Here is a 22,572-nt window from a genome sequence, read left to right as displayed (position 1 = left end):
GGGATTCGGGGTATTGAACCCAGCCAGTTCTGTCCTGGGTAGGCTGCTTGTAAGGCATACGCCCTACCACTGTGCTATCGCTTGGCCCCCAATGAGCCTTTTTTAGGAAATTTCAGTTGATAAAAAACTCCTTTTAGGGGGCTGGAGGAATAGCATAGTGGTAGGGCATTTGCCTTGCACACAGCCGATTCAGGGCAGACGGTGGTTTGAATCCCGGCACCCCATATGGTCCCCCGAGCCTGCCAGGAGCGGTTTCTGAGCACAGAGCCAGGAGTAACCTCTGAGGGCCACCAGGTGTGACCACCCCCCCATACCCTCTTTTTAAGGGATTGCAATTAGTACAGTATCTGGGGAGATGGCTCACAGGGCTGGAACTCAAGCTTTGAATGCAGAAGCTTGTATTTGATCCTTGGCATGGCATCCCCTGAGCATCACTAGAGAGCAGCCATTAGCCATTGTACTTTGAGTAGCCCTGTACTTGGGTGTGACGAGTGTGGCCGGAAAAAAAACAAAACAAAACAAAAAATAAAATAATTATTTATTTGTTCTAACACTTTCCTTACAAGATGGATAAAAAGTTTCAAATGAAATTCTTTTCTCCTCGTTTTTATTGAGATAGTATGATTTAAAATATTGTTACTGCCAGTTTCATGTAGACATGGTTCCAATACTACACTTACCACCAAAGTGCCTACTTCTCCATGTTAATGTCCCGAGGAACTCTCCCATCCCCTCACCTCCCCCTATTGCCCAGGTAAGATGAGTTCTATAAACCAACTCTCCAGTCCTTTTGCCTTTGACCATTTTTTACTCTCTTACTATTTATATTTACATCCCACATATAAGAGGGATCATTCTATATCTATCCCTCTTCTGAGTTATCATGATAGGTGTTCTATGGTACCATGTTTTAACCCTCAGAAAATAATTCTTTTAAAAAAGTTTTTGCAAACTAGACATTTTTTTTTTAGTTTTTCAATACTGACATTGCAGATATATGGTTACTATCAATCTTAAAAGAGCATAAAGAGAATTGTGAACTAAATCTTGATTTCTCAAATAGGGCAGAGAAAAATAAATTAATTTATAGCTAGTATGGCATTTGTTGAACACAAATTTAGTGCATCACTTATGTAACATTCAAACTGCCTTATGATGACCTTTCAAATTTCTAATATGGAAAAAAAGCAAAATAAAACTTTCAGTAGAGTTAAATTTAATCACCAAATAATCTGTATATTGCATCCCCGATTTTCAAATTTTAGAAGTATTGTGTTGATTTTTTTCTTATATATCTCAAGTTAAAATATAGTCTCTAAATCTGATACACTTTACATTTATGGTTCTTGCCTATGTAATAATTTTTAGCTTTTCTCAGGTCTCATGGAACATGAATCAACACAAACTAACCTGTATATATGATTCCCTTCATACAATTGCTGATGATGTCACTTCAGGTTTGTAATGGAAGATCTGTTAGAATCTTGCACTCCCTCTACTGACCATAGCAACGTCAGTATCTAAACACACACACATATTCTAGTTTGCAAAAAAAAAATCTTTTAAAGAATTACTTCCTGAGGGTGAAAACATGGAACCATAGAACAACTGAAAAGTAGGATGAGCACTTTTATGGCAAATATGAAAATGACCTTCCAAAATTTTCTATAATAACAGTGAAGCTAATAAATATATTAACAGTTACCACCTACTGAATATTTACTGTGTCCAGGTATCATGTTAGGCATCTTAATATATTAGTTCATAAATTACTTTACTCTTCCAATTAAAAATACCACTTATTCAGTATTGTTTTGTGTGCTTGGGGGTCTGTTGGAGAGTTTGCCAAGATATCTTCAGGATTTCCAGAGCCCCTCCCACACAATCTCAGGTAACAGGCCAGTGATTCAGTGACAGAGCTGTTTGGTTTCTGCATTACCAGGGATTACACAGGCCACCCAAGTGGAGGCTTGAAACCATACTTATATTATTTTATCTATGAAGAAATTGAATCTTAGATTGTCATTATTTTGGTATATGTAGTCAGCTGTCAGAAAAAACTTTGAATTCTAATTCTGTTTCAGTTTTTTTTTTTTTTTTTTTGGTTTTTGGGCCACACCCTGTGACGCTCAGGGGTTACTCCTGGCTATGCGCTCAGAAGTTGCTCCTGGCTTCTTGGGGGACCATATGGGACGCCGGGGGATCGAACCGCGGTCCGTCCTAGGCTAGCGCAGGCAAGGCAGGCACCTTACCTCCAGTGCCACCGCCCGGCCCTCTGTTTCAGTTTTAATGCTAGTATTTCCCAACTTGAGTAATAAATCAACCCACCTTCTAAAGAAAAAATAATTTCCTACCCTATATTGATTTAATTGTAAGACTATTTAAGTAGCAAGTATAAGCATGTCTTTTAACTTTATAGCTCTTAATTTAAAAAGTATTACACATTAAGTATAAGCAAAGCTTAAAAAGCTAATAAGAATAAAATTAATGCATTATCATAATATAAAAGATGAAGGGTTTTGGTCATTTGAAAGCACTATTGGTGGGCTGTGATGTTGCTATGTATCTCAGTGCTCAAGCACTTGCCCTGCACTTAAGAGGCCATGGATTCCAGCCAGAAACTGGAAAAAATGAAAAAGAGAAGTGAGGAAAGAAAGGGAGAGAAAAATTATGAATTACAAGGTGAAATTGTGATGTAACATCCTTATTTTACTGCATACCTTATGATAATAATTATCTGCTGCTGGGGCTGGAGATGTAGCACAGCAGTGGTTGTATTCCTTGCACGCGGCCAATCAGGGAGGGAGCTGGTTTGATTCCTGGCATTCCATATGGTCCCCAAGCCTGCCAAGGGTGATTTCTGAGTGCAGAGCCAGGAGTAATCCCTGAGCACCTCTGGGTGTGGCCCCCAAACCAATCAATCAATAAATGAATAAAGTTTAAAAAAATTGTTATCTGCTACCACCTTATTCTGTCCTTTTCCGTGTCTGCCTCTGTAGGAGACATTTCTCTCTCTCTCTCTCTCTCTCTCTCTCTCTCTCTCTCTCTCTCTCTCTCTCTCTCTCTCTCTCTCCCTCTCTCTCTCCCTCTCTCTCTCCCTCTCTCTCTCTCTCTCTCTCTCTCTCTCTCTCTCTCTCTCTCTTTCCCTGCCCCCTCTCATTCCCCTTCCCTTCCTCTCTCACCCTTCCTTCCTCTCACCTTTTTTTTCTTTTCGCCATTGGTTTATAATCTGGAAATAAACCAAGTGCCCAGGAAACTTTGGTACATATACACAATGGAATACTATACAGCTGTTAGGAGAAATGAAGTAATGAATTTTGCTTGTACATGGATGGATATGGAGACTATTATGCTGAGTGAAATGAGCCAGAAGGAGAGAGATAAACACCAAATAATCACTCATTTGTGTAATATAAGAGAAAAGCTAGTATAGTAATAATATCCAGAGACAATAGATATGAGGGCAAGGGACCAATCCATGCTAGGAAGTTTGCCACAAATAGTGGAGGGATTGCAGTTAGGGCAAGAAGGAACCATTATGACAATGATAGTTGAAAATGATCCCTTGTAATTTTAAGAGTCAAAAATAGAGTGAATGCAAATTGTGCATTTTCTTATGTTCCCATTCATATGTAAAATATATAGCGTTTACTCAATAGTTAATATAATAGGTTATTTTAGCAACACAATTTTGAAAGTAATCTTTCCATAAGGAATGAACGCTTATATAATTTACCATCTTTTTTTATTTCTTTTCCTCAGGTGCTGTGATTGTCTCCACACCCCAAGACATTGCATTGATTGATGCACGCAAAGGTGCTGAGATGTTTCGGAAAGTCCACGTGCCTGTAAGCAGTTACGGCTTTACTGTTGCAAAAATATATGGATAGTTCTTTTTTTTAAAAATAATATCTTTATTTAAGCACCATGATTACAAGCATGGTTATAGTTGGGTTCTAGTCGCAATATTTCTCATTGAAGAAATAGATCACTGAGAAGTTGAATTCAAGATAGACTTAAATCACTCACCAATGAGTAAATAAGTGAGGAAAAATAAACAACCAACAAAACTTCCTGGGACAAAGAGATAGTATAGAGGTTAAACAATGTGTCTTGCATGCAGCCAGTCTGATTCTGTCCCTGACACAGCATCTTGTCCTCTTAGTACTACTAGGATTAATTCCTGAGCACAGAGCCAGGAGTAAGCCTTGAGCACTGCCAGGTATGAATGATGGGGAAAAAAAGGAGGAGGAGGAAGAGGGGGAGATGAGGGGGAGTGGGATGAGGGGAGGGAAGGGGGAGGAGGGAAAGGGGAAGGAAGGGAAAGGAGAAGAAAAAGAAAAAAGTGATTTTTTTTTATCAAGAAGGAAACATTTTGTAAAAATTTTTTTGAGCGAACTTGTTTTTTTTGTTTTATTTAAAGTTCAACTTCTAAAAAGTTTCTTTAAATTTTTTATACAATTCATCAAAACAAGTTACAAATATAAAAATGTAAGACAGATGGCAATTAAAATCAGATGGTGCTAGAGAGATAATATAGGGCCATGGCATATATGTTGACCTAGCACCACATATTTCTGTGATTGTCACTGGGTATAGCTCTCCAGGCCTCTCAGTATCACCGGATATGACCCTGGTGGACCTCCTACATTGAATAACTAGCTTTGTTGATTGAGATGAGGCCCTCTGACACCTCTTGGGAAGCCCCTACCTTCTGACCTACCCTCTGAAATCAGATGGAGCCAGAAGTAAAAGCTGTAAACAAATTATATGCCATCGAAAGATTTAAGTATGTGCTTGAGGGGTGCCATAAGATGCAGTTTCGCCTTTGGTTTTAATGGGGGAAGAAACTGTGTTTACGGAACAAAGACTCTTTACTTTTTCTTTTCTTTTTCTTTCTTTTCCTTTTTTTTTTTTTTTTTTTTTTTGGTAAGTTTTTTATTTGTGATAGGTACTCCATTCCAGGTAATGCTATCTGTGCTCCCAGTGGTATTTCCAGAAGCATGGACTGCTGAGATTCAAATTCAGATGTCATGTATGCACTTTTAATCTTCAGCAGGGCATAGCACTGCAGGCACCTCTGGATATGTCCTCAGTGACCCCTGAGCTTATTCTGATGGCTCTGGTGGCTTCTAATACCACAGGGTCTGAGTGGGCCTGAGTAGCTTTACATCACTAGATCCCAACTTCACACCATTCAGTGCTGAGTTTTACCAGGAGGGTTATGGATTCCTGATCAATGCTTGAGAGACCCAATCAGTCAGGCAATAAGGCTTTCCTGGAAAAGCCAGGTCTTTTTTTTAATCTCTGTAATTGTGCTTGTGCTGATCCTTTGCCTTATAAGATATTGTTAGGTTGGGAAATCATTTCATAAACACCTGCTCAAACTTGACTATCTCTAGGAAGCATTTCTTAAACTGCCAGAAAAAAAGTGAACAGTTTTTTCTTTCTTTGACCCATTTGAACATGTATTCAGTTTGACTCATTGCACTATAGGTTTTTACCCAGCCAAGAAGAATATCTATTTTTGAATGGCAGAACATCTGTTTTATATATATATCCATACATGCTCAGTTACTAGATATAGAAAATAATGGGTATAATGTACTTAGTGTGCTGACACTGACCTGGGATAGATTGCCATTCACAGTCTGCCATTATGGTTTATGGTCACTCTGCCTTGCATTCATTTTCTGCCTTGAGTAACCTCATCTTTTCCCACTTATTTGAGATTACCTGACCACCCTTTCTCTCACTCTCAACCCGCAATTCCTTTTTTATCTTCTGGCACTTAGATTAAATGGCTCTTTCTTTGGGAGACCTTTCCTGGCTCTATTCCCAGGTGAACTCTTTCTAGTGTATGCGCTAGTAATATTCTGTGTCACCCTTTGAAGCCTTTTGGAACAGTCGCCAGTACTTCCACAATTACACTGTTATTTTCTGTACCTAAAACTATAGATTATCATAAAGTAAACAGTAAATAAGAGCCAGAATGAGAGTACAGCAGGTAGGGCATTTGCCTTCATGTAGTTGACCCTAGTTCAATCCCCACACCTCATATGGTCCCCCAAACCCTGCCAGGAGTGATTCCTAAGCTTAGTGTCAGGAGGAAGCCCTGAGCATTTCTGGGTACGTCCCCAAACCGAACAAAACCAAACATTTAATAAGTGAGCCAAATGGGCTTTTCATAATAATTTCATGGGACTGGTGAGGAACAGAATGCAGTCTAAAGAAAGAATCAACTCATTCAGAATTGTTCAATGGTCTGTAAGTGAAGTGATATATTTGACCATGTCTACTAGATTCATTTAATAGATCTTTATGTAGTAGGTAAAATAATTTGGACTTCTTGAGATTTTTGTAAAAATCCTTAAAAAATGTGGAATGGGAAATGAAATTAATATGGAAGTGGGTTCTTGTTTGTTTGTTTGTTTGTTTGTTTGTTTTTTTGAGGATGTGGATAGAGTGGGGCAGGACAGCAGAGAATGAGCACATAGGGATTTGAGACATTCAGGAACCACTTTGGGGAGATCACTCAGTTTATTTTATGTGAGAGTGGGATACTTAGAATGTGTCTCAGCCAGTCAGATTAGGGGAAAGTAGGGTGTGAGCTCTGTGTATTTAGGGAAAAGCTAGGGTGTGAGCTCTGTTTATTAGGGGAAATAGGTAGAGAAGGAAATGTTCTCTGTGAGTTTAACTACATCTTTCTCTTTTCCATTTGCTAAATGCAAGAAATTGAGATGGGCTTGATAGGCCATGCTCTCCATATAGACTGCTATTCTTTGCAAGAGTCAGGATCTCATTGTACTCTGATACCATGGCCTGGACTGTCCAGAAGTAGTATGAGTCATTGTATCATGTTTTGACAAAAGCATGCCTCTGAGCGGAGGTTTGAAGAGTCATACCTGCGACAGCAGTGCAGTGATGACAGCATTAGTCCCAAAATTGTAGCTATCAGGACTCGGATGGATCTGAGTTTCAGGGAGAATTGGAACAGGCATGTCAAGACGTCTTTCATGAGTCCTTTCAGGTTGACTGACAGCCATTTGGGTGCCAACCTTTTAGTAAGATTGTGCTCTGGGAAGAACCTTGAACTGAGAGGGAAGAGTTAAGACAGGTAAACAAGTCACAATCATGATAAGAATACATTTTTAGGACAGGGTCAAAAAGAAGAATGCCTTAGGCAAGCACATAGTGATGTTCATATAGAAAGAGGAATTAAAATTCAAGTGAGAGAGGTGATTAGAGATAGATTAGCAAGAAATAATCTTGAACAGAGGACTTATGTTCTCTTATGTACTATGTACAATCTCTGTGGTGGGTGATTGAGGGGTAGCAAAGAGCAATTTTTCTTCAGGAGCAAACCAGGAAAGATAGGACTTCTGGAGCTGGTCCATAATAAAATTTCTATTTCTTTTGAGCCTCAGGGGTTAACTGTCTTGAGCTATCCAGGGCAGAGTCCCCTTCAAGGGTCAGGAACAAGTTATTAAGCTGAGTTGGGAATGCCGAGGGAGGGGCTGATCCAATTTATGTCTCCCAGCAATTTTTGAAAATCACTAAGAATTTTGAGGTCTTTTCAGTTGATGAAATTTTTCTGGGGATGCACTATAATGTGCTCAAGAACATAACCCAAATATTCAGAGGCAAATATTCTGAATTTCCTCTGTGGCGATCTGTACGCCAGCCATTGGCAAGATGTCATCACATCCTCACACAATCTCTGAAGCTCCCTGTAATTAGAAAACACAAACAAGATATCATCTATATAGTGAACAATGTAAGCATGGGGGAAACCTTGCACAAGAAGGACATAAAACCAAATCAACAAAATATTGACACATGGTTAGGGAGTTAGTCATTCCCTGTGGTAGAACAGTCTACTGAAACCTGCACATGGGTGCTTGATTATTAGAGGAGGGAACGGAAAATTTTGCAAAGTGTTTATGGTCATCTCGGTGGATAGGAATGTTATAAAAGTAATCTTTTAAATCAGTCACAACCAGCGGCCAGTCTTTAGGAATTGCTGCATGGGAGGTAAGGCCAGGTAGAAGGGTCCCCATGTGATCCATGGTAGGATTAACATCTCACAAATCAACAGCCACCTCTTGCCAAATTTTTTAGGATAAAAAGACAAAAGAATTCTATTCTGAAAAGGAAGTTTCAGAAAGTCCTAATTTAAGCTGTTCCTCTATCAGATTTACCTTAACTTTATGTTGTTGAGGGACTATTGCAGTGTCTAAACAGTATTGTAACACTTCCACTGAATGTGGAGGGGTGTTGGGTGCTGAGGCATAGCAGCCCCAATTAAAAAGGTGTGTCTTCTGAATTAGAGGTCAGAGAAGGAGGAACCATAAACTGAGCCTTTCACTGTTGCTATAAATCTAGACCTCATAGATTTAGGGGGTTGGGGACTTGGGAACTACATAGGGCTGGAAGATGGCTGTAATCCCCTCTGGATCAGTGCATTTTACCATCTGTCACTCTGTTTGACAGAGGAAGAAGGCATTGTGCCTACTCCATGCAAGTCATAAGGTTTTGTTTGCAAGGCCCAGTTGCGGGGTCAGTATTGAGGGAAGAGATCATAGAAATGCTGGCTCCTGTGTCAACCATTCCCTTAAACTCCTACTCATGGACCTCAAGAGTTATGAGTGGGTACTCTTTCTCTATAATATCAGTGCCATAGGCCACCAAGGGATTAGTGCTCCCATCCTGGGGCGAGTGCATTGGCCCTATATAAAAAAAGGAAGGAGATGGAGTTGAGCAATGTGCTTTTCTTTTTCAAAAGTCCAAACAGTTGGTATTGAAAATGAAAATTGCTATTTTTTCAGAATAATCAGTGTCAATGACTCCAACATGGACAGTGATTCCCTTGAGAGTCAGACTGCTTCTCACAGTGCCTGTCAGAATTGGAGGGGACACACCCAGCTGTACTCAGGATTTACTCTTGTCTCTGTGCCTCAGGAATCACTCCTGGCAGGCTCAGGGAACCACATAGGGTGTTGGCAATCAAATCTGATTGGCTTCAGACAAAACAATCACCTTCTCCACTGTACTATCACTCAGGCCTGGTATGGAGTTTTAATATAGTGATGATGGATACAAAGGCTGACGCCAGGTAACTAGAAGCAGTAAGGAAATATTTACAATGGTCCAACTTATTCATACTGCATGTTAGGATCCACTGTGTGTCATGAAATCAATAAAGTGTGACATATAAACCAAATTTTAAACAATATCTCTTGGGAAGAGAATGTGTTATTTTGTAAATAATTGGTCTCAGTTATAAACATGTATTGGCATGTGATTATATTGAACCAAAGCTTTGATCTTGATTAATGGCAATGAAAATGTACCAAGAAATAAATATGATTGTCATTTTGAGGGAAGAATTGACAGGCCTTACAATTAATTGCTAAAGGTAGCCTGGTTAGGGGAGAAAAAAGGAGAGGATCAAAGGAATTTTAAGAGTTATGCTGTCATTAATAAATCTACTGTGAGCTCTTTTTTTGCTCAGGATGACAGTGAGCTAGAAATGGGAAGTTAGTTTCTAAGTCATAGATTCTTGCCCTTATTCCCTCTGAGGGCTGTGATTTAAAACTGTTTGGCAAACTGACTGATAGAAGAAATGATTTGGTGTTGGCCTTTTTAGGAATGTTCAAATCACATGATATATGTGAACATCCTTTTTCATCATAGAACCATATTTATTATTTATCATTGTATTCTCTGCTACGTGTTCTTTTTTGGGGGGAGCAGTTTTTCTTTAAGTAACTTTTTTTAGAATCACAAATAAAATTACTTTAACATTTTTAAAATAACAATCTGTTGAGGAAGTTGTATAGAAGACCATCAAGCTCAGTTAGCTTATATAGTAACACAGAAGGCTCATCTAACATCAACCACAACCAGTAAATCCTTAGTGTCTTTAGTAACACCATTAAGAGAGCAATTATTGCATGTTGATGCTTATTGATCTAAGTTTTGATAGTTTCATTTGCCTATGTGTTGTACCAAACAATGTGATATACATTTGTGCCAACAAGGAGGCAGGCTAGGATGGTGGGTGAGGATATTTGTGGAAGGAATTTCATACTAATGGTGGAGTTGGTGTTAAAACACTTAATGCTTGAAATAACTGTATTGTGAACAACTTGGTAAATCATGGTGTTATAATAAAAAATTTTAAAAGTGTAACTAAAAATAAATTAAATAAAAATTTATAAGATTTTGTGTGTGTGTGTGTATATATATATACACACACTCACTGTTCCTCCCTCCATTAAAAATTCTACTATCCCTTCACCTCCCCAATCCCAATCTAATATCCCACCTTATTAACCATCTTTACCCTCAGTTCTTAACCCATTAGGTATCAAGACCGACCTCCTGCTCCAATAAGCCATCACCCAGCTCCCAAGTGAAGGGACACCCACTCAGCCCCACATCTCATCCCCTGGCAAGAAACTACAACCAACACTCTTGATGACTCATGCTCTGTGGCCCTTCTTCTCAACCCCTCCAAATGTGGACTGTTGCTTGATACCAGATTCAGCCTCTGAAGGACCCCCAGTGCAAGAACTCTACCTGAGCCCTTTCTGCCACAAATTATTTCTGAAACTCAACAAGACCAGGATGTGTGATGAAAATGTGATCTGAATTCCATCCCCCACAAGAATATCTCAAAAGACAGTGGGGAATCCTATATTTCCTTTATAAGTTGAAGACCTTGTTAACACTACCTCTTAATCTGTTTATCGCCAAATGTAAGGTATTCTCCTGCATCACTTCGTTCCCTTAATTACTCTTTAAACTAATTTTTATTTATTTTTTTCTTTATATATATAAAGGTGTGTGTATATATATATATATATATATATACACACACACAAATATATATATACACATAGTCTGGTTTTTACTATCTTCTCCTTAACTTCATCTGTTTGGTTCTGCTTGGCACTAAAACCTACAATAAATAGTCTTGCCCAGAATTAAAGCTCAAGTCAAAATCAGGCCACAGAGATGATGGAGCCTGACACTCTCAACCCCAAATGCACCAGCAATATAATATAACACCATTTCTTTTTGCACAGGCACACTAAAAAGAGGGAAATTTTACATATAGAAACAAACTAGGGCTAAGACTCAGACATTTCACAATACAGGGGCACCTCCCACCTTGAACATATGTCATGTGGTCCCAACTTGGACTCCATGTGATTAGACAGCGACCATCCAACCCTGAACCCTAGATCTCAGGCATAGAACCGACACAGTTCTCCGCAACAGCTGCAGAAACCAAACTCCCTCTGGGACATTCTTAACACTGCCCTGACATCAATAAGCGCCAGTTTTGATAAGACATCCTGACAATGAGGAAATGGCAACAGTTTGGTCTAAGAGTAGATTGTCCTACCTCACTACCTAATGATAAGATGAAATCAGAAGACACGTCATCCTTTAATCTTGCAAAAGCCAAGATTGCTAACTTCAGAAGACTGACTGTGACAACCATGATGGGGCAGAACCTATCCCGGGACCAATAAAAAAAGACCCTAGTCTAGAATTGGCTTACGACCCGTACAACAACCAAGATCTCTAATTCGAGGCCTGACTGAAACAACTGCAACTGAGCAGAACTTCTGGAAACATAATGAAAGACTATCCTAGGCTTTGCCCTAGGATTGGTGCAAAAACCAAGACCACCAACTACAGAAGACTGATTAAAACAACAGTGATGAAACAGAACTTCTAGAACCATAAAGAAAATTTCATGGCTTCATTTTTTATTTTGTTTTTGGGCCACACTTGACCATGCTCAGGGCTTCATTCTGGCTCTGTGCTTAGAAGTTACTCATGGCAGTGCTTGGGGGATGATAGGGATGCTGAAGATTGAAGCTGGGTCAGTCACATACGAGGCAAGCACCCAGTCTGCTGTACTATCTCTTTCGCTCGCAATCAAACTTGAATTCTAAGTATCCTCATTTGAGCTACTCAGAAGGGAAAGACAGTTCAAAATATTAGAAATCTTTGTGATATAAGCTGGTTGCAATGCTCATACTTGTTAGATTCCATTAAAATTCAGTCACATGAACTACAAGTCACATTTCTCAAGGATCCCAGGAAATGAAGATTGACAACATGCCAAGGATGAGTAGACCAGGGATCTGGTGAGCAACTCAAAGTGTCTTTAGTACACTGGACTTAGCAGCAAATATAGATTAAAACCTAATGCTGGTCATTCAGCTTATTTTTTTCTGTGTAAGTAAATCTGAAATTTAGTAATTAAGCCTTGTGATTATTTATTTTGTAAAAGAGATAAAAAATAGTTTTTTCCTATACTTATTTTTTCTGGAAAAGTAAAGAATTTCTCCTGTGGTTTGGCAATTTTATATATTTATTTATAAGGATTAATTATGATATTGTCTACCAAGAGAGTTTGGGTCATCATTTCTCAGTTAATACCACGAAATCCCCTGTGGATCGTTAGGATATTTCAAGGAGACCACTGTTGAAAATCACATTAAAAACAAAAAGAAATAAAAAGAAAAAAGAGAAGGAAACATTAATGAAATTGTGAAATGGAATTCCATGGGACTAGTTAAGGAACAGTATTCAATCTGGAAAAAAAAACTCACAGTATCAGAATTATTGAGTTGTCTCTAAGTGAAGTGATATATTTTGGGGTTTCTACTAAACTCGGGTTTGGTAGAACTTTATGTAGTAGGCTAAATCGGGAACAAAACATGAGATTAAGAGGTCCAACAGGTAGAATAATGGGTCTTAGGAAGGAAATAAGGTTGGAAGGAGGAAGCCATGATGGAAAAAAAGGTTGAGAAACAGTGCTTCTAAGGGGGTGGGGGGTGGGGTGAACCAGCCCAGGTCGGAAAGGAGCAAGTCAAAGCTCCCATGCTGATCAGTAGTAGGATCACACCTGTGAATAGCCACTGCACTTCAGCCTAGGCAACATAGCGAGATTCCAAAGACTCTTAAAAAAAAGTGGGGATCAGAGAGATAGCACAGCGATAGGCCATTTGCTTTGCACGTGGCTGACTCAGGATGGACCCAGATTCTATCCCTGGAATCCCATATGGTCTCCATGTCTGCCAGGAGCAATTTCTGAACAGAGAACCGGGAGTAACCCCTGAGCGCCGCTGCCGGTGTAACCCCCTAGCCCCCCCAAAAAGAGAGCTGGAGTGATAGCACAGCAGTAGGGCATTTGTCTTGCACGTGGCCAACCCAGGATGGACCCAGTTTGATCCCTGGCATCCCATACTGTAGATTATTTTAGAAGTGAAAATAAATGTTTTATTAATGATTTCTGTTATTTTTCATTGTTTTTCATTTTTATCATCAAGGACCCTTTAAGTTCTTAAGTAACAAGGACCATTTTAACTTATTGTTTATCTGGCAGAATATTCCTTTATGGCAATTGATTATCCATTTGGATCAAGAATTCTATATTTTACTCTTGAATATTCTCAAACCTCAGGTGTACATATGCTTTGGAGCTTTTTAAGTATGTGATTAACCTATTACGTGAATTATCTTTAAGCCTCACAAGAACTTTTATTTTCATATCTTAACATTATTTTCACATTATTTTTAATATTTTGCTGATGAGACAACTGTAGTACAGAAATTAAAGAACTCACACTGGATTACTCATCTATTCAGTGAGCATCTGAGCTCTTATTCTAAGCAGTCTGCTTTCTGATACCATGTTCTTAAATGATGTCCTTAAATGATTTGGAGTTAAGATTTAGCAGTGTGGATGTTTTGGAATATTACAGACTGAGACATTCAGGCAGGGGACTAAAGGAGTCTCCATCAACTTTGCTTACCATTAAGATTCTCATTATATAATTAAACAAGTGAAGACAGAACACTGATCGATTTAAAATTGGGATGGAATTAAAGGGGCGTTAGTTCTTTTGAGGGCCCAGAAAATATGATGAATGTATTAAAGGGAAGGAAATTCCATGACCATGATTATAAGGAATAGTGAGCTTGAAACAGAGAATGTTTCAAATTGGGCCTTTCTTTATAATTGTGGTATTTGGTACAGACACAAAAGCTAACAAAGTAGTAAAGGCTCAAAAGGTCTCCATTTTAATTTTGTTTTAATTAAAATTTAATTTAGTTTTTATTTTATAAACCTGTCATGACTCATCATTTCAGATCACTTATGCCCATAAGCAAATCTTCTAGTTCATTTACTTGATATCTTATCTGTTGATTTCCACATACAAACCAATGACTTTGCTGTTTGAATTTTCAGCTGTTACTTATTAATTTATGACCTTAAGCAGATAATTTAGATTCACTGTTTTGTGACCCAGCAATATATCCATGCTAAGTACTTTGCTTACTTACATGGAACTATAAAGAGTAACTTGGAATGTTATTGTTATTTTAGGGATAATTATAAATCCTCATTCTGGAATTCAAGACCTAAAAAAATGTAATTTTAATTCTTGAACCCAGCCATCCAAGAGGAACATCTATGCAGGACTCTTCTTTGATTGTTCTTTCCTTGGCAGGCTACTTCTGAAAAAGGAATAAAAGAACCCCATTTCATGATTAAAAATCATTGCATATATAAATAAGCTTCAAGGAATATATCAAACATAGGTTCAGGACCAATACATCTATTTCAGTTATTTATTTTTTTCTTATTATTGACTCTTTAATAGTGAGTTTTTTCTCCCTATTTTCCCTTAAATCATAGCTTTTAATCTTTGTGACAGGTTCCAACAGGCAAGAATTTAATCTGATTGTAATCTTGAGAAATTGAATTATATACTTACCTGAAAATCTTTCTTGTTATTTACTGAAAATGGCTTTAAAATGCCAAGAAGAAATTAAAATTGAGGCCTTTGAGCCTGCTTAACTCAATACATTTAAAGGCAAAATTTCAATATTTCAGAGCAATGTTGTATTTTGAGAGAGTCAACTTTTAAAAGTTAATAAAAGAAGAACCCTTCTAAACCAATGATAAATTGGAATAACATAAAAACAACATACAAAAGGTTTTGTGTTGTCTGATATTAGTTAGACATGAAACAGTTCTCAGTAAAATCAGCTAAAATAAAAGAACAAAGAATCTTCACATTGATGAGACATTAAAAATTATGTAGCATGGTTATAATCATGCAACAATGGTATTATATCAGTTATTCAAAAGCAGGCAAATGTCTCTTCTAATATTTATGCTATCACAGAATAAAGCAAAATAATTTACATGATATAAGAATTGGGTGGTTATGTGGAATTGAATTGTTTCCAAATGAGATCATTTGGGAAAGGGTGTACAAGGTATTTGCCTTGCACGTGGCTAATCTGGGTCCAATTCCTGACACCTCATATGGTCCCCTGAGGACCATGAGCAATCCCTTATAATAGAACCAGCAGCAAGCTTTGAGAATAAGTTAGGTGTACCCCTCCAAAGACAAAATTTTTAAGTGAAATAGCACAGTGATCTTCTACCCTCCCTCTTTCCTTCCTTCCTTCCTTCCTTCCTTCCTTCCTTCCTTCCTTCCTTCCTTCCTTCCTTCCTTCCTTCCTTCCTTCCTTCCTTCCTTCCTTCCTTCCTTCCTTCCTTCCTTCCTTCCTTCCTTATTTCCTTCCCCAGGTCTCTGAATTTTTCCCCCTAATGAACACATTTTAAAAATGTCTTTTCTCAGAAGGGACATGTAGGTACCCAACAGGCAAATGAAACTAATTTTATCATCTCTAATTACCAGAAAAAATGCAAATCAAAAATGACTATGAAATATTACCTCATACCAGTTGAAATGATCTGTAGCAAAAAGCTCTGAAACAACCAGTGCTGATGTATATGAAGTTTGTAAGGAACATTCATTTTACTGTAAGTCAGGCTCTGATCTGGTTCAGTTTCTATGGAAAACAGTATGGAGATTTCTAATAAAATTAAAAGTAGAACTTTGGGGCCCGAGAGGTGGCACAGTGGTAGGGCGTTTTTGCCTTGCACGCAGCTGATGTAGGCCAGACCGTGGTTTGATCCCCAAACGTCTAATTTGCATGTCATAATACTTGGTATGAAGTTTTATAATAGTTCATGGGGCCAGAGCGATAGTACTGCAGTTTGGGTGTTTGCCTTGCACATAGCCAACTGAGATTTGATCCTCAGCATCCTATGTAGTCCCCTGAGCCTGCCAGGATCGATTTCTGAATGCAGAGCCAGGAGTAACCCTTGAGTGCCATCTTGTGTGGCACATACAAAAGAAAGAATTTTTATAATAGTCTAAATCTGGCAACACAAATGATTCATTAAGAAAATATCCATTTCTGAACTAGTTATGGAATCTTAGGAATTAATGAAAATAAAATACAGATATATATTAGCTAGACAAAATAATATGTTGTATATTTTCATACATGTAAGTTCAAAACCAAAAACAATTTCTGGTACTCTTAAACAGCTTGAGGGCTGATTATAGCACAAACTTGGGTTCAATTTCAATACCACATGGTTCCATGAGGATAGCTGATATATTCCTAGAAACCCCCACCACAATGGGGTGGCCAGTTCTATCTGGTATTGCAGAGCCTAAGCAGTGCCATGTTCTTGGGCCATTGTGCTGAACTAGTAATCCATTTCATGAGAATCACTGGTGAGGCTCTTGGTCCTCCTTAGCACCTCTTGAGAGTCATCCACTTCCCCCTCCCAAAATAAATAAATTAGTTTCGTTCATTGATAAGTTTGGAAACATATTTTGGAGAGCATATAAACAGTTTCTGAAATGTCGACAGTGCTTTTATTTTTTAGAGTTGTAACAAGGAACACTTGTTTTATGATCTTTTCATTTAGTTATACACTCATGATTTGAGTACTTTTGCATGTTTGTTTATGATACACTGCGGCAAAAGAGCTTAATAACTTTAAAGAATAACTTGTAAACTTCAAAAACTGTTGCTTATATTCTTTTACTCAGACGAAGCCTTTGACATTCAGTGTACATATTATATTTACAGTGTCTCTCAATTCAGACTTAGCACATTTGAAGTAGCCTCACAAGACTATAGTGACTTCCTCCCTCACATTGCAGGTCTAAAACCTGACTACTTCAGAGCATCTCATGTTAAATTTATATTTCAGGTCTTTCCTTAGTATGCCTGAAAGAGCAGAGGCTTGTTCCTTCCAAGAATCTCATCATAATTTTCATGCAACCTTCTTGATTTTATACATTATTTTCTATTTAATCAGTTGATTTTTTAAATTGACTTTCATTTGTTTTAGGTTTGAGGGTCACATTTGTCAGTGCTTGGGGTCTAACTCCTGGCTCTGTACTCATGTGTTATTCTCAGTGCTTTGAGCACCACTGGGTATTGGGATTACCTTGTTCAAGACACTTTAGCAAGTGCCCAGAACTATCTCTCCAATCTTCTAAATACATGATTGTTCTTATGTATATACATGCTCACAAGATGCCAGTCCCATTGTTATTTTATCTTATTAACAATACTTTATGTGATCACCTTTTAATTAAAAAGTTTTATATATGTCATATACATCAGTATATGACACACCCAGATATATTTTAAACCTAAAACCCAATTAATTTTTAAGTGAATGCATTGTTTATATTCATGAACCAGAACATTACCAAGACCTTAGAATCTCTACTTTTCACACCTCTTTACCATGGCCTCAGAATCTAAATAACAATAGATTATATTTGACTGTCTATAAGCATAATATAAATAGAATAATATACATAGATGATTTATGTTCCTGATTTAGTTTGCTTAAATTTTTGTTTAACATATTTACTAATTTATTGATTGTAATTATGCTTCTGAGATTCTCATCATCATCTAACAGTCTATTGTATTAATTTCCAATTTATTCTCCACTTCATGTCGATAGGCATTTGAATAGTTTTACATTTTTGAATAATTGTAGTAATGTTATGTTTATTTTATATGTGTATTTCGATAAATGTTCTTATATTTATATTTTTGCTTACATGTGAGGATGCAATTATTTTACCGTGTCTAACATATAACATATGTTATAACAGTTAGGCAGATACTACTAGTTTAACAAAATATAACTGACTAATATATATAGCTATAATATAACTTAATTGAACTGAGTTTAGTTGTTCCATCTCTTCATGAACATTTGATACTTTTTTGTTTTGTTGTTACACTCATTCAAGCATTCATTTATTTGAATCAAGCTCTAAGCATTAATATTTGGTATCTCGCTGTGTTTCTAATTTGCATTTCTTAGATGATAGATGAAACTGAGCACTTTCCATGTTTTTTAAGTAAAAACATTTTATTTGGAGGTACTGAGGAAGGGGAGAGAGAGGATAAGAAGGAGTGCTCAAGAGTAGCATGCTGGAGAGAACAAAGCTTTTTCAAACCAGAGCACCCTGGTACATTACCCAGCGTGAGAGTACAAAAGTCTGAAAGTCCACATCTCAAGAGGGAGGATGCAGGCTTCATGTGTTCAGGTACCAGGTGCTCAGGGAACACCCTTGTTTCAGGCTGACTTTTATAGGGTTTCTCCCAACCCACCCTAGGTAAGAGTCCTGTTGCTAGGATGTTTGCCAGCAATATTGGGGGGGTGGGGGGAGTTGATGGTATTCTTTGATATTCCTTCCCTGGCCTTTGTTCCTGCTAGAGCTTCTCCAGAAAGGGATCCAGTCTTCTCTGGGTCTACAGTGGTACTAGGAGATACTCTTATCAATGATGACATAATTCATCTAAATCCTGTCTCTTTTTTACATCTCAAGGATCGTTGCCTGGGGGTGAGTGTGTGAGGGATGAGGGAAGCTTTCCTATCTACCTTCCTACCTGCTTCATATCCCACTTAGAGATTTTACCATCTGAAAATCATTTTTTGGGGGCCATACCTGGCCAGTTCAGGGATTATTCCTGGCTCTGCACTCAGAAATCACTCCTGTCAGGCTTGGGGGACCATATGGGATACTGGGTATTGAACCCGGGTCCAGCTTGGGTCGGCTGAGTGCAAGGCAAAAAAGCCCTACCAATATACTATCACTCTGCCCCCACCTTAAAATCTTTTAAGGAGGGCCCGGAAAGATAGCACAGTGGTGTTTGCCTTGCAAGCAGCCGATCCAGGACCAAAGGTGGTTGGTTCGAATCCCGGTGTCCCATATGGTCCCCCATGCCTGCCAGGAGCTATTTCTGAGCAGACAGCCAGGAGTAACCCCTGAGCAACGCTGGGTATGGCCCAAAAACCAAAAAAAAAAAAAAAAAAATTCTTTTAAGGAAAAAAAAATGGGTGAAGGTCCGTCTTCTGTAATTTCTTCATGCTGGTAAATGTACTGTAATGTAAGGTGTACATAGGGGGTGAAATTTTATGCTGCTTTATTTTTAATGGGGCCCAGGCAATGGTTTACTGGGTTTCAGAGTTGTCAGTCTGAAAGTCTGAAAGGAGAGAATAACATGATTAGAACTGAAAGAGTAAAATGCATTTTTTTCTGTCCTCGGGAGTGGTTTGATGATTTAGAAACATTCTGGGTTGGTAACGCCGAAATTGAAGCAACAAAACCAAAGCAGCATTCTCTTATAGATTTAAAAACACCAGGACATTTATTTACACTGGATCTTGTAAAAGAGATGCTTTGAAGAAACAAGTTCTTGTTAAGTCTATGAGTTCATCTGTTCCTTGAATGTGGACATCCACCAGGGCAGAACCAAAGGTGCAAGAGTGGCTTGAGTCCATTAACCTACCATGCTCTTTAATTCTTGCACTTGCCTATTGGTGGGCCCACTGCAGAAACATGTTAGACCCTGTTTCTCTTTGTGACATATGGATAATCATTAAGAGCAGTTGTAGATAAGACATGATACTTAGCTTCTGGATGAGACATAGTCCTATTTTTTTTAAAAAAAGAAGTTCTAAGTCCTTGGTGAATTTACAGAAGCAGGTTGACTCTCTTTCAGAATTTCTTCACCACTTGAAGTAGATGGCACTGTTTTTATCCTGGAAAGATGAGCCTAAAGGCTACTGTATTAATATTACATTTTACTTTAAAACACATCAAAACAGAAATAAAATAAATAAGAATTAGGAATTGTAATATACTCTATATTTCCTATATTCTACATTTTCTTATATCCCTGGTTCAGGTAAGATGATTTAGGGCATATGTGTTAACTGAACCTTAAATTTGGTGATTAAAAACAACACCAGTTTCTTTTTCTTTCTTCATGTTCATTGTGGTATCTATTACTTAAAGAGACACTGCACACTTATGCATTCTCTGAAATGCAGACTTATGAAGAAGTCACTGTCTAAAAAACTTGCTGCTTACAGGAACAGAGGACAAGATAATGGGGATTTTTTACTTAAAGCTTCTGCCTAGACATGACACATGTCCACTTGTGCTCACATTTCACTGTCTAACACAATCACATATGCTCACCTAGTTGGCAGGGAAGGAAAATCCTGACCTTGTCAGGAGAAAAATTGGAAATGTTTTAGCTATCACTTCTCTTATTGCCTAGAGAGTAGTAGAGAATTCATCCCTGGGTTTGTATTTGCCTGAGAACACACTTGAGAACGTTCTTTTAGTATTTCCATGTTATATCATTTTTTTAGACCTTATAGTCTGGACAGTGAGCCTCACATAGGCATAGTGGTCTTTCTGATTTAAAATCCTTTCTTTACTTCTCTTTGTATTTGTATAACAGGCTCCTAGTGTGGCCTCAAGCTGACCTTTTTTTTTTTTTTTTTTTTTTCAAAAAAATTAATTTCATTATTTTAAACACCATGGTTTAAAGCAGGGGTCTCAAACTCATGGCCTGCGGGCCGTTTGCGGCCCTCCGTACAATATTTTGTGGCCCGTGGCACCTTCAAATATCGCAATATTCGTGATTATTCGCTTACCGAATAATCGCAATAAAAATTGCATTAGTAAGAAAAAAAATCACATTAGACATTCGCATACCCCGAGCAGTTCTGTTTGGGATATGCACATGTTTAATGCGATTTCTTGCAATTTTTTTTTCTTACTAATGCGATTTTTTATTGTGAATATTCGGTAAGCGAATAATCATGAATACTTTGCACCTAGTGCAGACGTCATTTCCGCTGTTCCTGCCCGCTGTCCCTTGCATTATTGGAGGCCTAAGGGAGAGAAGTTTATTACAGAATTAGATTTTGTCATACCTTCATCATGACTTCATCAAAGCCTGCAGTGAAGAGAAAGATTGATGATGAGCACAGACAATTTCAGGAAAAGTGGGAGACACAGTATTTCTTTGTTGAGCACAGGGGCATCCCCACATGTCTTATTTGCTCAGAGAAAGTTGCAGTGCACAAGGAATACAACTTGAAACGCCATTATTCAACTAAACATGCTGAGGAATGTGCAAAATCTCAAGGAAATGAGGGAGCCAAGTGGGTTGCCAGTCTTAAAGCATGTCTAATGAGGGAACAAGATATTTTCAAGAAAGCAACCAAAAAGAATGTTGCATCAGTTGAAGCTAGTTACATGGTTAGTGAGATGGTTGCTAAGGTAGAGAAACCATTCACAGAAGGAGAGTTTGTTAAAAAAAAAAATGCATGTTACAGGCTGCAAGTATTATCTGTCTGGAAAAGAAAGGTCAGTTTAGCAAAATCAGCCTTTCTACTTACACTGTGGCAGAGTGTATTTCTGACATGTCAAGTGACATTTATCAACTGTGTGAGAAAGCCAAATATTTTGATGCATACTCAGTTGCTCTTGACGAGGGCACAGATATAACAGACACTGTGTAGCTCCCAATTTATGTCCGTGCTGTTGATTGCAATTTTGAATTGACAGAGGAGCTGCTCACAATAATTCCAATGCATGGCCAGACCACCGCTAATGAGATATTTCGACATCTGTGTGATGCCATTGAGAATGCAGGTTTGCCATGGAAGAGGTTTGTTGGAATAATAACCGATGGAGCGCCATCAATGACATGGAGGAAAAATGGACTGGTGGCACATGTTCAAAAAAAACTTGAAGAGGAGGGTGTAGAGAAGGCCATTATTCTTCAGTGTATTATCCATCAGCAGGCCCTTTGCAGTAAATGCCTGCCATGTGACAATGTGATGTCTGTTGTTGTGAAATGCATCAACCAAATCAGATCCAGGGGCTTAAAGCACAGGAGGTTCCATGCTTTTTTAGTGGAAATGGAGTCAGAATATGGAGATGTGTTCTATTTCACCGAGGTACGTTGGCTTAGCAGGGGAAATGTCCTGAAAAGATTTTTTGAGTTGAGAGAAGTGAAAGCCTTCATGGAGAAGGATGGGAATGCTGTTTCTGAGTTGAGTGATCACAAATGGCTCATGGGCTTAGCTTTTCTTGTTGACATCACAGATAAGCTGACTGTACTAAACAAGATGTTACAAGGCCCGGGGCAGCTTATCAGAGCATTCTCCACAAAACTTGTGTTATGGAAATCCCAGCTCTCTCAGGCAAACCTTTGCCATTTCCCAGCATGCAAGGAACTTGTGGGTGCAGGTATACCATTCAGTGGTGAGAAATATGTTGATGCTATTTTTAAGCTAGAGAAGGAATTTGATCACAGATTTGC

At 38.2% G+C, this 22,572-nt stretch overlaps 1 protein-coding gene across 1 annotated transcript in view; it reads left to right on the top strand.

Annotated features, from left to right (window-relative positions):
- The window catches only part of NUBPL (NUBP iron-sulfur cluster assembly factor, mitochondrial), a 227,027-nt gene that overhangs the window by 176,318 nt on the left and 28,137 nt on the right, over positions 1–22,572 (top strand). The window contains exon 8 of the mRNA XM_049766761.1: positions 3,763–3,848. Coding sequence (XP_049622718.1) covers positions 3,763–3,848 — 86 coding nt within the window. The remainder of the gene's footprint in view (positions 1–3,762; positions 3,849–22,572) is intronic.

Source organism: Suncus etruscus, chromosome 2 (genome assembly GCF_024139225.1).
Source record: "Suncus etruscus isolate mSunEtr1 chromosome 2, mSunEtr1.pri.cur, whole genome shotgun sequence".
Classification (NCBI taxonomy): Eukaryota; Metazoa; Chordata; class Mammalia; order Eulipotyphla; family Soricidae; genus Suncus; species Suncus etruscus.
Note: the sequence above shows the minus strand (reverse complement) of the source record. Positions and strands in the feature narration are given on the sequence as shown.